Source organism: Falco naumanni, chromosome 9 (assembly GCF_017639655.2).
Source record: "Falco naumanni isolate bFalNau1 chromosome 9, bFalNau1.pat, whole genome shotgun sequence".
Lineage (NCBI taxonomy): Eukaryota > Metazoa > Chordata > Aves > Falconiformes > Falconidae > Falco > Falco naumanni.
The window spans coordinates 18493486-18508149 of NC_054062.1; the positions used below are offsets into that span (position 1 = coordinate 18493486).

At 49.7% G+C, this 14664-nt stretch overlaps 1 protein-coding gene across 3 annotated transcripts in view; it reads left to right on the forward strand.

Annotated features, from left to right (window-relative positions):
- The window catches only part of AFAP1L2 (actin filament associated protein 1 like 2), a 71372-nt gene that overhangs the window by 44904 nt on the left and 11804 nt on the right, over positions 1-14664 (forward strand). The window contains exons 4-7 of one of the 3 annotated variants that reach the window (XM_040606824.1): positions 3327-3418; positions 7955-8045; positions 11449-11532; positions 14007-14212. In XM_040606824.1, coding sequence (XP_040462758.1) covers positions 3327-3418; positions 7955-8045; positions 11449-11532; positions 14007-14212 — 473 coding nt within the window. The remainder of the gene's footprint in view (positions 1-3326; positions 3419-7954; positions 8046-11448; positions 11533-14006; positions 14213-14664) is intronic. The other 2 variants (XM_040606825.1, XM_040606827.1) reach the window with 2 other exon arrangements.

Below are 14664 nucleotides of genomic sequence, written 5' to 3' on the forward strand. Positions count from 1 at the left end.
CTGGCACTTCTCTCTTTCTCCGTTTTCAGCAACCTCCCTATTCCAAGTAAAACTTCTGAGTTATTTGGAAATGCTGAAGTCAGTGAGACACACATATGGAATCTTAGCCGTAGCTGCAGCTGGGTGTATGGCCCTGATCCTTCCTCTGTAACTGGGTGGAGAGGTCTGTGCCTGTCCGGTCCGCAGTGGGACCTGCAGGTTCAAGTGTAGCAGGTGGAGGAGGCCCTGGTACCCACTGGTGCAAGGGGCTGTGATACAGAGCTCCAGTGATTATGCAGCTCCCTTTACCCTTTTTGTCTACTGCCACTCTGTGCTCTTGGTCTCACCAAAAAGTCTTCAATGGGATGTGGTGACCACACTCTTTTGGCTGAGGCCAACAGGACCTCTTGTGCCCTGCAGGGTCTCTTCACCACCAGAACTGTGCTCAGGTGTGCTCCAAGCAGCTCAGGGTGAAATGCTTTCCAAAGTGATAATACATCAGCTCCAAACCTTCCTCCTCCAAACCTTAAAATATGCGATTTCTACAAAAAACATATTTCACTGCTCACTGTATCTACTTGCAATTCTGTCTGTAGGGATTTAAGCGAACAGTACGCTGCTTTTGAGATGCCTTTTTATGGTACAATAATTGAATTCACTGAAGTGAGTACCATCGTTTACTTGATCTCATTTACTCGAGAAACGCAGCAAGTCTCTACCCTGCAAGTCTACGTAGCTCTTCAGTGAGCCAAATGCTATCTCTTCCTGGAGGGATCAAGGTGCAGGAGTCTGGGAAGCGTAAGGCTCCTGGTGATGCACGTTGCAGTCCTCTTAGCCCGAATACTAGGAGACATTTGCTTTTACAAAGAACTGAGAGTACAGACAAGTAACAGTTAGTACAGATGTGAATTTTAGCAGTCTTTTTGCTGTTTGTTCTTCTTCCTTCCCTTTCCTAAATGCTCTCCAAATTCCAAGTTTTAGAGAGACATCTTAATCGGAAGACACCTGAAAAGTGTTAATGCTTGTCTAGGAAAAAATACTGCTTCCCTCCCACCCAGTAAGGGAGCAGCCTGTGATTTGTGGCCCTGTGTGTAGCAGAAGGAAGGGGCATGTGCAGCACTCTCCGTGCAGAAAGCGTGTGGTCGCTGCTTGTCCCCATATGCTGGCCACAGTGATCGCAGCCCTCTGCAACCTCAGAGCAGAAAACCCCATAACCTCTCCCAGGGGTCTTGTCAGGATGAAGGTTAAAGGGGTGTTTCTTCCTGCACAGAGCCTGAAAATCAAAGCTCCAACACGTCCTACTCTGCTCCTCAGCTGGAGTACGTGGGCATGTGTCCATGGAGGTGGGCAGGTTTCCAGCAGGGTGAGGACTGAAGCTGTGGTCCCCGTCCTGTGCTCCAAGGTTGGGGGGAGGAGGAACCGCTGGTACAGAAATCAGACAGCATTTTCCTGGCACGGTGAGGTTCAGTGGGATGATTGCTAGGTTTGCTGGAGAGTAGAGAACAGATGGCCACCAATTGTGAAGGGTTTGGCAGTGTTTTTTGCTGCTGCAGGGATTTCTCTTCTGTGGAGCTGAGCATAGGAGGTTCTGCCTGATGCAGGAGGACGCAAGCTGGCCTGCTTCTCTTTGCTAAAGAGGCCCCTAAAAAGTTCCCTGGTGCACAACTGTGAGTGCAGAGGTAATCCCTATCGGGGAGTAGCCCATCTGGGGCTTTAGGAAATCTCAGCCTTTTTTCTGATGTTTCCAAAAGTAGCCATGGCCTCAGCAGCTACTGTTGGTGGAAGGTGTCTGCCCGGACAGTGCCGTCTCCTTGGTCCTTTACAGAAAAGGCTAACCTCCAACAGCAACCTGTAGAAGTGTGTCTGGCGGTATAATCGTGGGGTATTTTGGTAGGTGGGTCTCCCCACGTCCTCAACTGCTTTACTCTGAACCTTACAAGACATCCAGCAGCCCCACTGGCAGGGTGCAGGCAGCTGCTTGAAGTTGGCATCTGTTGATCCAAGGATCTCCATGCCCTCCTGACTTGCTGAAGTTAGCCAGTGCTGATGACCAGTAGACCTGCATCAAAAGGAGAAATTTATCACAAGAGATGTGTCTTGGGCTCTTGTGCCACCAGGCCAGGAGCTGGCTACAGCCTGGCAGGGCAGAGCTGTCATCATGGCTTCCAAGCCCCAGACGCGAACAAAGTAATGTGGTTTCCAGCTTCTATTTTTAAAGCCCAGAAATATGCAGCAAAGTCCTGGCCCATGTCTTCTGAGTGCAGTGCTAACCACTGCTGGGCACTGCATGATGCCTTGGCGGTTTCTGTGTGTGCCCAAGGAATGCGGCTGGAGCATCAGCAGGTGACTAAGGCAGCTGGAGCATCAACTCGCTGCAGATTTTGGACTTAATTCCCTCACTTAATTTACTGGACTTGCAGAATCTGGATACCTTAGCCTCATTTCTCCCAAAGGATTTGGCAAGAGACACTGTGCAAAAGGGACTTCCCCTCTACACAGTATAATGCCTTCAAAGTCCTTCATTTTTCAGCCGTTTGTGCCTTGCTCCCACTTGTTCCTGAGCACTGCTGCATTGTGCTATCTCAGAGGTCGTGGGATTTGGGCACTTATTTGAAGCCACCGAGGAGTTTTGTGGTGGGGGAAGAGGGTCTGAACACGAGATTTCTGAGCTTTTCGTTTACCCTCCGGCCACTGAATCACTCTGCATTCAGCTGCTTAGAAAATCTGACTTTCCAGAGGCAGAGGCAGATCGCCTGGAGCAGTTCTGCTGCCATATGCCCTTTCACATGTTTGTCCTGGGCTGCTTCAAGAGCAACTCTTCCTTCAGTAGCGATTAGATTACTGTTCTTGGCTGCCTTTGGTAAACCGTTGTGCATCTCAGCTAGGCAGCAACCTTTGCAGTTTGCTGTGGGAGCAGGGTGGTATGAGCTCCAGTTTTGTGGAAACACAGTAGAGGCAGGGCCAGTCACTGATCTGTCTGCTCTCCGTAGCAGAGATCAGAGCTAGCAAAGACTAAAGTACTATGGATTTCCAGGCACTCTGTAGTGTCTGCCCATGCTGCTTCTCAAGACCCTTTAAAGTTTCAGCAGTAGGTTTGGGCTTCCCAGTTTTCCCCCCAGAAGGAAAAACATGCCCTAAAACCAGAGGCCAGCTCTTTTGCTGCATCTCCTAGTGCCACATTCCTGGGCATGGCCTGAAATGACATGGTGGCCCTGCAGCACTGCCTGTAATTGTCACTCTGGTTCCTACTGAAATAGCACCTCGCTGTTCCTGCACAGCCCCGGGTAGCGAGTGTGCTGCTGGGAAATGCCACATGTCATTGATATAATTGTGTTTCTGGCTTGCAGCGCTGGACCGGAGAGACTCCTTGACCAATGGAGACTCAGGACTGCATTCATCCCCTCCTCAGAAGAGCCTGCCGGACCTCCCTCCTCCAAAGGTATGTTCTGCAAATCCTTTGCTTTTCACTGTCTAGCCCTCAGCCTGGGGATCTGAAACCCCAAGACGTCACTTCTGTTATGTACTGTGCAGCATGGCTAAATGGAGAACCTCTGCCTGTGTATGTTAGTGAGGCAAGTAAGTCTTGGTGAGCTTTATTTAAAGAAATAAAAAAAAATATTCAGCTAAGGCAGGGGTCCTCAAACTACAGCCCGTGGGCCGGATACGGCCCCCCAGGGTCCTCAATCCAGCCCCCGGTATTTACAGAACCCCCCGCCCCAGCCGGGGGGGGAACCAAGCAGCCGCAGATGACTGCCTGCCACTGCATCCGCGTGCCGGCCCCCTGGTTAAAAAGTTTGAGGACCCCTGAGCTAAGGACTCCCCAGTGTCCAGGTTTCCACCTTTACTTGTCGTCTTTGTGAACAGTGCAGGTCAGCGTGCAGCTGGTGCAGGCGCTGCAGCCGGCTGGTGCTCCGAGATGGCTGGGTATCCAGAAACCCCTGTGTTTCCCAAAGCTCATGAGCAGATGGAGCAGGCAGCTGTGGAAGCCTGGGGCTTCACGTGTGTGTGCAGGAGTACTGTGCAGAATGGGCTGTGTTCCCTGCCAGGGAAAACCGCACCCACAGTGTGGCAATCCAAGCAGACAGAAGGAAGACAACTGATGTTTTCAAAGAAAGAAAGAGATGGTGGCTCTCAACTGTTGCTTTGGAAATATCCCCTGAGATGTAAAGCAGGTGTGCCTGGGCTGCTGATAGGAGCTTACAAAAGCCACTATTCAGCTGCAGGGCAGCGGGGCGATCCCCAGAATCTCCCTAGCTGGCAGAGCCTTGCAGTTTGGCCATCTGCAAAGAAGATCAGGTTTGCTTCCAGCTGAAGTGCGTGGGGTTGTCTGTGCATTGGGCGACTGTGCTGGGTGTTATGCGGGTTGTGCAGCCCGCTTATCCGCAAGCTGTTGCTGGGACTGTAGATTTTTTCCATAGGGCAGCTATAAATCTAGCAAAGGTCCAGTTCAGCACCATCAGCTTTCAGTGCGATTTCGTCTCTGTGCCAGTAAGCCAGCTCTGCTGTCCTAGAGGCACAGGTCACCCTTGACACATGGATATTGCTGTTCAGTAGTTGGTCCCATGTGGGAATTGCTGTAGCTGGAATTTTGGGATGTGAAAGGAAAGGAGGGCAGGGAGTGTGCATGGGGAGGAGGGGAAGACATGGAGGGGTGGTGCATTCATCAACCACGGAGAGAGATCTGCTCCTTTCCCAAGAATGAGGATGCAGGGTGATGCCCCAGGACTTCTGCTCAGGGGGCTGTGTGGCTCAGCTGGGGTTCACTGGAGGAGCTGGGAAGACAAGGGGATAGAGTGGGATGCAGCCAACAAACCCTTGGAGGCAGTGCATTTGCCTGATGGGAGCTGCTCCAGCCCCAGGGAGCCTCTGCCCATGCAGTGGCTCAGGATATGGCGCTGGAGATGGAGTTGCCTGGGAGCAGTGCCCAGAGCAGGAACTGCTGTTTGGCTTTGGATTTCTCAAAGCGGGAGGGGGTAGTGGCTGTGGCAGGGAGGGAGGCAGGAGGACAGCAGTGCAGTGGAGTTGAAGGCATGAGCAGTGGAACTGAGTCGTGACCAGGGAAGCAGCAGCTGGGTGTCCCCCAGGCATCTCTGCTTGTACTTGGTGCAGCCCAGCATTCTGATGGGCACTCAGGAAGTTAAATGAAGGAATTAGAAAAAAAACCAAAACACTCTTGGATTTTAGCTGAGAAGGGTACCTAAGCCACCTGTCTTCTCCCAGGCCTGTGCTGGAACTGCCTCCTCCCCCCTGCTTACCACTGGGGCTGACCTCCCTTGGATAAAGCAGTCAAGTACCTCCTCGCTGTGAGCATCTGAGCACCAGGGAGCTGTTGGCAGCAAGGGTGCCTGAGCATACCTCAGGGAGTGGGGCTGGGGAGAGCTTTAATGTGATCTCAGGTAGTGTGTGACAATCGCTGCTGTGGGGACATGAATCTTCCCTGCCATGTTTGCTGCTCCTGGCAGGGGCCAGAGCCATGGCCACCTGGGCAGTGGAGGAGGGAGAGGGAGCACAGCTCCTTACACAAATGGGAATGTTAGGAGAGGACCTCAGAGTATACTTATTCTAGCTCTGCAGAGTTTTCTTTGGTTTGGTGATGCTAAAGCACCCTGTGGTGGTGTTCTAAGCTTGCTTTTTGAGGCACAGGAGAAATTTGGTGGTAAAGCTCTGCACAGCAGATTGTCCCTGGTATTCACTGACACCAACAGTCAATGGGCAAACTGACAGGGGTGGCCCAGTTGGATCCCACTAATTCCTTTGGATTTGTCCCAAAGCAACCTTTAACGAGTGAGTCCTGCAGGCTGTGGCTCAGATATCAGTGACTTTTCATCCACAGTACCCCTGGCAGCTCTGCTGCTTTCTACAACCGTTTACTGAGAAAGTTGTGCAGATACAGATTCCCCGGATGGTTTATTTGCATGTTCCGTTGTGCTGTAATGCAACAGGCAAATGTTCTGTGTGGACCAGCCTGGGTTAAATAACACAGTATAAACTCTTTGACTTAGAGACAAAACTACTCCATGCCTTTAGGGAAAGAGAAAAGAAAAAAAATAGCTTCTGGGGCAGCTGAGGTGCAGTCCCACCTAGTCCCTATTGGCTTCCATAGTTTGGAACAAAACAGAGCAACCCCTTTCCCCACGGCTCCTTCCCTGACACCTGCGGGATGGTGCCAAACAAACCCACAATGTTTCTTTGTGTGAGCTGGCTACATGCAGGAGGCCACCACAGATGGTAATTGCAGACACATTCCCTTCCCAGGGAAGGGATTAAGTAAAGCTTTGGAGTGGCTAGGTTTGGGTTTGTTTCTTTAATTTAACACATCAGGACAAGTTCTAAACCTCTAAGTGTTTGGAGGCAAGTGTTTTCCAGCAGTCCCCCCCTGCATGGCTCTGGAAAGCGAACTCAGTGTCTGCTCACAGCATCTGGCAGACCCACACAGGGAGGAGTTTTCATCCAAGACACTTGAGAAGTTTGCAAGGTTGGCAGAGTTCATGTTCTGTACCATGTGGGTACAGAGATGCGTGATTCTGGCCGGTGTGGTCAGGGCTCCTAGCTCCCTCAGGCTCAGCAACATCCTACTTCGTGGGAAGCTGCTGACCAGAAAAGTCTTTTGCTTCAAAGCTTCCTCTCTACTTCTAGGCAGCAGTACCTGTTGGTGGAAGTAGCCAGGGCAGGATGGGCAGCTTTGAACCTGCTTTTGATGATGCTGGCACGACCTACAAAGAGATCTTGCCTTAGACTGCTCTGCAATGCTAACGCCCAGCTGGCCCCTCTTCTCCAGGACACCAGGAGCAATCAAGTAGGCTGGCCTGAAGGACCATGCATGATCCATGACATTCAACGTTGCTGTCTCTATAAAGAGAAACCTGCTCTTCTGCCTGTGCTCCTGGGAGGAGTGGGGCTTTAGCCCTGCACGCACTGAACATCCTATCCAGGGTTTGCATAGGTCTCGGTCAGAAGCCAGTTGAAGCGCTGTGAGGCAGAGCATACCCTTGTCAGATGACAGGGGGTGACTTGGCCTGAGTGACACCTCCCTGGGGAACAGAGGGATGCTACTGTCAGGTCGTGAAGGGAGGTGGGATGCCAGGTATTTTGGGAAGAGCATAAGCTGTGCGGTCATCCCACCGTGATCTCTGGCTCCACTGTCCTGATGTTCAATAGCTATGTGAATTGGTTGAAAAGTAAAAAGTTTGTTTCTTCTTATCTCCCCCCGCCCCCCGCGTTGGTATTTCTAAAGGATCAAGGCACTGTTTTTCCTGCTAGCCCTTGCTTGTGTTTAGGGAGGGGTTTGGCAGGCACCACAGGGATTTTCCAGCACTTGGATTCTTTTCAAAGGCTTGTTTTCCATCAGTGTTGTTTATCCGTTTCCTTCATATTTTGCTCAGAGCACAATTAAATATTCCTGATGTAGTTCCTAAAGCAGGGATTTTTAGCTGTTTGCTCTCAGTTAGAGACTTGGAGATGCGACCGGCAGCCGCTCAGGCTATGCTTTTCAGCGTAAAGCCAGGATTGCACCAAATGTCTGCTCTTCTGCTTCCCTGCTCGGACAGTCAGTAGCACAGAAGTTCATCCCCAGTTGCAATAAGCAGCTGGGGGGGGGGGGGGGGGGTGTGCGCAGCAGGCAGAAGTCCCAGTGCACAGTAAGGCCAACAGGTTGCAATTACTGCTTTTGAGGAAACTTAAGAGTTGATCTTGCCAGGGCTTTCTGCAATATTAAATAAAATAACAGTTATGACACAATTATACAGTCATTTTGAAGAACTTTATGTCTGAGCTAACTGTACACTGGAAACCCTCAGCAGTCTTTCCTCTTTGTCATCTCAACCATTTGACATGGAAATTCTGGTATACACGCCTAAAAGATCTCATCCACTAGGATGCACTTTAGTGCATCTTAAAAAAAAAAAAGAAGGATGCCCCACTTTTTTTCAAGGATCTGTTTTTACCTTAAATCATGCTTCCTTTATTTATTCTGCAGATTCCCGAAACAAAACAACCTCCAGTCCCCAAGATGGAATCCCCGGAGGGATATTATGAAGAGGCTGAGCCATATGATGTCTCTGTAAATGGTATATCACAGCTAACTCTCAGGGTGGGGGTGGGGGAGATGGAGGATTTGAGATATATGAGAACAAGTAAACAAAAGCGTGGACGTTTCGTACAGCTTGTGACACAAAACTGTTTTCTAATGCTGGTCACAGTTGATATTGCAGATCTAATGGTAGTTGGAAAGAAAAGGCTACTGAATTACTCATTTTTAACTTTCCTGTAGAAATAAATAGTACACTTGGGTTAATATAATATCACTGTAAAATAATACAGACCACTGTGGGTTCTTTTGGTGGTTCTCTGGCAGATAGGCTGTAGTCAAATGCAGGTTTCTATTCAGGAGTGAGTGGTGGAACTTTGGTGGCTTGCATTTGTGTCCTAGTGCTCTAACTGTCCCTTTGAGGCTCAAAATCCATGACTCTGGTCTGTTAGACATCATCACTGTTTTTACAATTGGCTGATTATTCAACTCTGTCTCTTGTGGCAGCTTAACTGTCTGTAAACTTGACTAAAAAGCCACATTTCATGTGAGGGGACAACATGCGGGTTCACTCACCACCCGGGTCGGTACCTCCCAGCAATGTCCCCAGCAGTGCCACCGCTACCTGTCACCGGTGGGCTTTCCACCCCTTCCGGCATCCTCCTTTTGTTGAACACCCTTCGTGAGAGATTATCCTCCTCTGATGTGGTAGCAGAGATTATCTTGTCATCGCTTTATAATCCATTTAAGCCCAAATGATGCAGATTATATTGCTTTGCTGCAGAAGCCGGTCTCTGCTCATCCGCCTTGGCTGCAGCAGGGTGGGGGAGGTGACATACGTGGCGTGGGGCAGAGCTGAGCGGAGAGAGTCGAGACAAGCAAAGTGAGAGTTCAGGGTAAAAGATCTGGATCTAAACCCTTGGGTGTTGAATCCTAGCTGCTTATATGAGAAGCTGAGTCCTTTCCAGCCCTGGTGTGCACCACCAGGCTCAGAAGCTCCCTGGCAGGAAGGCACCAGCGGTGCCACTGTTTTAAGTGGCCAGGGTTTGGTGTAGCCAAACAGCCCTCACTGCGCGTGTGCGCCTTGTGCTCCTGGGCAGCTTGTAGCTCGCTGTGGGCCACTTCTCACAAAGGCTTAGGAGTTACGATGCTAAAAAAAAAAGGGGGATGTAGAAAGTTCTTAATTTTCCTGAACCATCTTGTTTCGACTGCAACCGCGTTACAGTGGTGAACAGGAAGATTGTGTCCAGCTCCGGCACGAAAAGGTGCAGCCTCGTCACGGCCAGGGTGAGCCGTACCATTTGGTGCAGAGGAGAGGTCCCCAGCTCTGCCGTGCGTAGTTAGGTGTCAGCTTGGTTTTGCCAAAGTGCTCTGGGTTGTTTGGCTGAGGTCAGGGCTGTGATGTGCAAGGTGCAGGGGCTGAAGCCCTCCTGCAGCCAGGGCAGCACAGGCTGCTGCAGCCTCGTCCCTGCAGGGATTTTCCAGCTGCCTGCACTGTGAGATACGTGGGCTTTTTTCTCCCTGCTGCATATTGGGAAAGTAGATGTCATGGCTCTTAGCACATTATCTAAAGACGTACAGTGGATTAGCTGGAGTATGGCCAGGGATTGTGTGCTGGGAGACCCAGGTTATGTTATCCAGGCAGCTCCATAAACTCACGTTCTGTTCAGAGCCTTGGCTGGCAGGGGCGATAAGCACACACTCAGCTTAAACCTCTGCTTTTCCTCTCTAACCTGCAGCTCAAAGATGCAGATACACCCACCATCCATTGAAATCCAGGCCGGTCAGATGCCTAAGGAAATAAGAGATCAGAGCCCTGCAAAAAAGGAGAAAAAGACCCATACGATGGGAGCACTGTCAAAATGAGCAGTCTGCCTGCTATGAGTAGCTGGTTTTGTTTGACACTGTGATACTGAGCAGTATCACGCCGTGAGCGGAGATAGGAGCCCATGAAGTGAGCAGAGATGGGCTGGGCAAGTCCAGGCAGTCCCTTGCAACCGAGGTGTGTGGTGCCTTTGCCTCCTGCGACTGCTCAGCCACCCGTCCCCTCTGCAGGTCCCTTCTTCTGCACAAACCGCCTGGTGTGCTGTAGTGCCCATGGCTTTTCAGGTGGTTTGCGTGAGAAGGACGGCAGCAGCATGTCACTGAGGATCTCTGTGCTTTTTGGCAGCCTCATGTTTGAGGTGGTGCCTTGGGGTAAGTGAGAAGGAGGGGCAGGGAGAGTTGTGGAGCCGCAGGCGTGTGGCCAGAGGAGGCTGTGGGGGCTCAGGAGAGGGTGAAGCATGGCGTGCTGTGTGGAGGGGGAGGTCAGGTGGCGATGCAGGGAAGCTTCTGATGCCCCAGTTTGCCTTAAGAGATCAGGCTTCAAATTCCATGATATATAGGCAAACCTGCAGGTCTCAATCCTGCCTGTTGCTTCCACAAGTACAAAACTGGGCTCCCCATCCCTTTATCTCATGGTAATCATACCCTGTGCCTGTCCTACGTGGAGTGATGCTCATTGCTAGCGACTGCCTTGAGACCTTGATGTGACTGCTTAAGGGCAGTCTGGACATGCATTGGTTTTCCCTGGCCAAAGATGCTAAAGCCTGACTCCAGTAACCCCCCAAGCCCTCTGTGCTCACCCCCTCCTCCCTACAAGCTGGGTAGGGAAGAGGCCAGCAGTCCAGGGAGGTGCCGGTAGTGTTTCTGACGGAATTACAACATGAGCCTTGGAAGACACCCATGAATCTCCAAACAAATGGGCGTAGTGAAATCGAACAAAAATAGGAACACCACTAAAATTAGTGGGTGCACTGCCAAGAAAGGACATCAAAGCAAGCCTCCAGATGGGCTGAGGAGATAGAGGATTCATGCAGCGTCAGAGGTGGGACTTCGAGGCACTGTAACAAGCCATGGGTGAATTAATTAAAATGAAGCAGGCGGGCAGATCCGCTGGGTCTCGGGGTCCCTCTTTCATCAGCAGGATTCCCACCCCTCCGCTGGGGGTGCCTCTGCCTTTCATTTTACAGCTTCAGCAAATGTTGCTGCTTCCCTTCCCTCCTGGGCTGAAATGTGTTAAACCGTTATCGTCCTCGTCCTCGGCTGTGTTTGCATAATTGAAGGGTGCGATAAGAAACAGTGAAAATGCAAGGGGCGACGTGACTGCCAACTGAGCAATAATTATTCTGGCTGAAACAGCTCATCTGCCCTGGCTGATTTTAATTACATTGATGATTCTGTTTTAAAGGGAATTGCCTTGTTTGAAGGGATGGGTTGAAAACATTGTCCCTGTTTGGAGTGTCACCGTACAGCACACTCCTCTGTCCACAGCAGGGATGGGGCAGCCTTACCGACGAGGGGGGAGCTTGGGCTGGAGCCAGGCTGATACTCTTGTTCTCCACATTTGCTTATCTGTGGCTTTCTCTCTTTGTCTCCCTTTCTCTTTCCTTTTGATTGTGCAGGTCTTTTTGGTAGGCTTGCTGCGGCTGGACCCAGGCCAGGGTTGCAGGTTACTGAGGGCGTTATTTATGCCACAATAACAATGGGTATGGCATGCTTTCCAAACCTGAAGTGCCTTTCTTCTTTTAAAAAAACAAAAACAAAAACCCAGAAACAAATATACAAAAAAACCCCTCTAACTACTCAGTTTTAGCAAAGATGATCAGGTGCCTGTTATGTGCATGGAGGGGTAACCACCTCTCCTCTCTCTCTGCCCATGCTGGCTGTATGCAAGGTAGCATTTTTTGCGCCTTTCCTCATGCTTAAGATGACAAGGATGAGAACTTCCCTAGCTTTTATTCCCCTGACTCTGTCACTGCTGTGGGGCTGATATGTGGCAATGCTGGTTGTATTGGCAAGTAGCGGTTCAGCGAAAGTTGGAGGTGCCCTGCTCAGGCACAGGCAGCTCTGGTGTACAAGACAGTTGGAGCTTCCTTCATCGTGGTATTGATTTAGCTCCTTGGGAGCTCATGGGAAGGAAGGAAACAGGAAAGAAAAGGTGGATTAGATAAAGACATCCAAGAATGGGGCTACAATTGATGTCATAGCAATGAGAGAATAAAACTGTGGTCTTAGCTGAAACCACCAGCAGGGAAATGGAGACCTTACTGAAGTGCCTGAGCTATATAACTCGGGATTGAGTGCGCCTTAGTAGTGACAACGGTTGCCTCAAGTCACCCAAACAAGATTTGTCCCAGTTTGCCATAGCCTGGAAAACACCTTTCCATCATGAGGCTGTAGCCAGCCAGCAATGGAAGATTTGTCCCAGTTTGCCATAGCCTGGAAAACACCTTTCCATCATGAGGCTATAGCCAGCCAGCAATGGCTGCAGTAGGGAAGAGCTAATCTCATGAGGCACTTGTGGTTGTGGCTGATGCAGAAAAGAGCCACCAGGGCTCCCACTGAGAGCATGGAAGAAAAGTGTTATTCCCCCAGGAGAAAGGTGGCAGCCCTAATGCCAAGGTGAGGGGCACTAGAGACACCCACAAGGGCCAGAGGGGCAGTTAGCAATGTTGCTAAGGAGGGAGATTTAGAAGATAAGATTCACTTTAGGCATCCTTGCTCCTGCTGCATGAGGAAGGGTCCCTGGCAGTGCAGAGGTTCAGCTTCTGGGTATTTCTAGGGGTGAGAAACCTCAGCACTTCTGCTCCATCCAAATGTCTGCCCAGGGTGCCTGTGGACAAGGCGTGCACAGTGACAGCGCGCTATGGGGTAATGTTCTCCCATAAAAGACGGGCAGTCCAACACGCTGAGGGTACGGAGGTGGTGAGCCAGCAGTGTACTGTCAGCACCAGTCGGAGACTTTGAGAGGGAGCATTTGCTTTTTAGTGAGTTTAATTGGTGCAGCTTTGATTGCTTGAGGGATGTTACAGAGTGAGATTTCACTGGGGGTAAGGCTGTAGCTTTGTTGCTGCATCTTCCTTTTATTTTAAGAACAAATAAATCCAGCTTAAGAAATGTTCTTCAGTGAAGCTCCTAATGCTTTTTTTTCCTCTTTTCTGGCTGCTTTTCCTCTTTTTATTTTGCACTAATCTGATAATGTTACTTTTACATGGATAATAAGATTTGCTGAGAATCAAAATTTGACTAAATTCTGATGAGAGAAACTTAACAATATTGCTCTGTGCTGTTTGGTAGGAAAAGAATGCAAAACCCTAAACAGGTGCTGCCCAAATCTTACCATCTTGCAATGTGAGCTTACTTTGCAAATAAGAGCCCTGCTGTAAACACCAGCAGAACATTGCAAATTCCCCTGTAGTCAGTGGGAACGCTTGTTCCTGATGAGCCTGGTACCAATGACCAACTGTTCCTACCAGCTGAAAACTCCAATACCTACAACACCTTAGAGCTGGGTGTTGGAAATCCCAACTCATCGTAATAACGTAGTAATCCATTTAAGAATGAACACAAAAAATACGATTACTGTTATTTACAGCTGCCACTTACGAGTAATTTTTGCTGCTGCAACAGTGTATTACTTCAAAGTCCCTTGCTGTCCCTTAGATGCCGGGTAGAGAGACACCTGCTAGCCCAGAGAGGGAAAGTGGAACGACACCTCGGATACAACAAATCGTTGCTTGCTGCATGGCCTCACAAATACCATTTTTACTTCTGACATTCAGAGGACAAGGGCTGATTATAGCTTGCTGTTGCCTTAAAAATTGTGTTTGGCTTGAAGTGGAAAGTAGAAAAAGCATCTGGGGGGGGGGGGGGGGAGCAGTGAACATCAGAAAATGTTTAAGGGAATGTTGTCTAAACTGCGGTCAACTGAGAAGTGTCTTTTGAGTGTTTTCTAACTGAGACTATTAGGCACAAAAAATTGCAATAATATCGATATTGGGCTAGAAAGAAAAAAGGATCTATGAGGGTTATTTTCCTATTGATTATCTTCCTGTAGGAGAGCCTCAAAAGACACGTCCCTGTGCTGAAAGCTTTTGCATGTGTGAGCATGGTTGAGGCAAGCAGTAGGCTGAGCTGTCCTAGAAATGTACGTAATGATAGAGCTTTGCTTTTGTTATAGAAGATGGTGAAGCTGTTAGTAGCTCCTATGAATCTTATGATGAAGAAGAGAGCAGCAAAGGCAAGTCAGCAACCCACCAGTGGCCATCCACAGAGGCCACCATTGAGCTGATGAAGGATGCCCGCATCTGTGCTTTCCTGTGGAGAAAGAAGTGGCTGGGACAGTGGGCAAAACAGCTGTGTGTTATCAAGGACACCAGGTTGCTGGTAGGTAGATCCTCCACTCTCTGCCTAAAACAACTTATTTGCATGAGCTGGGGAGGGAAGTGGCACCTCAGGCCATGTTAACTAGCTGACAAAACCAAAGTACCGGTAGAAGTAGTGCTTCAAAAACAATGTCCCAGAGATTTGGGGATCTCGTTCCATTTTCAGAAGGGATGTGGTCATCGGGCTGCTGAGGGGGGCACAAGGGCCCATTTGCAGCCAAAATCCCAAACTCTCCAAATGCCTAGAGATGCTTTTTGGGGAAACTTTTTGAGGTGGTTAAGCAGAAGGGACGCTTACCCCGCTGGCTAACCACATGCTTGACCCTCTAGCAGTATCTATGAGAGGTATCTCAGACTATACATGCATGTACATAGATGTATGTGTATCTCTAGACATACGGAGATGTCCTGTATGTAGTCTGTGTAGACACTGCAGCCTTGTAGGACCTATAG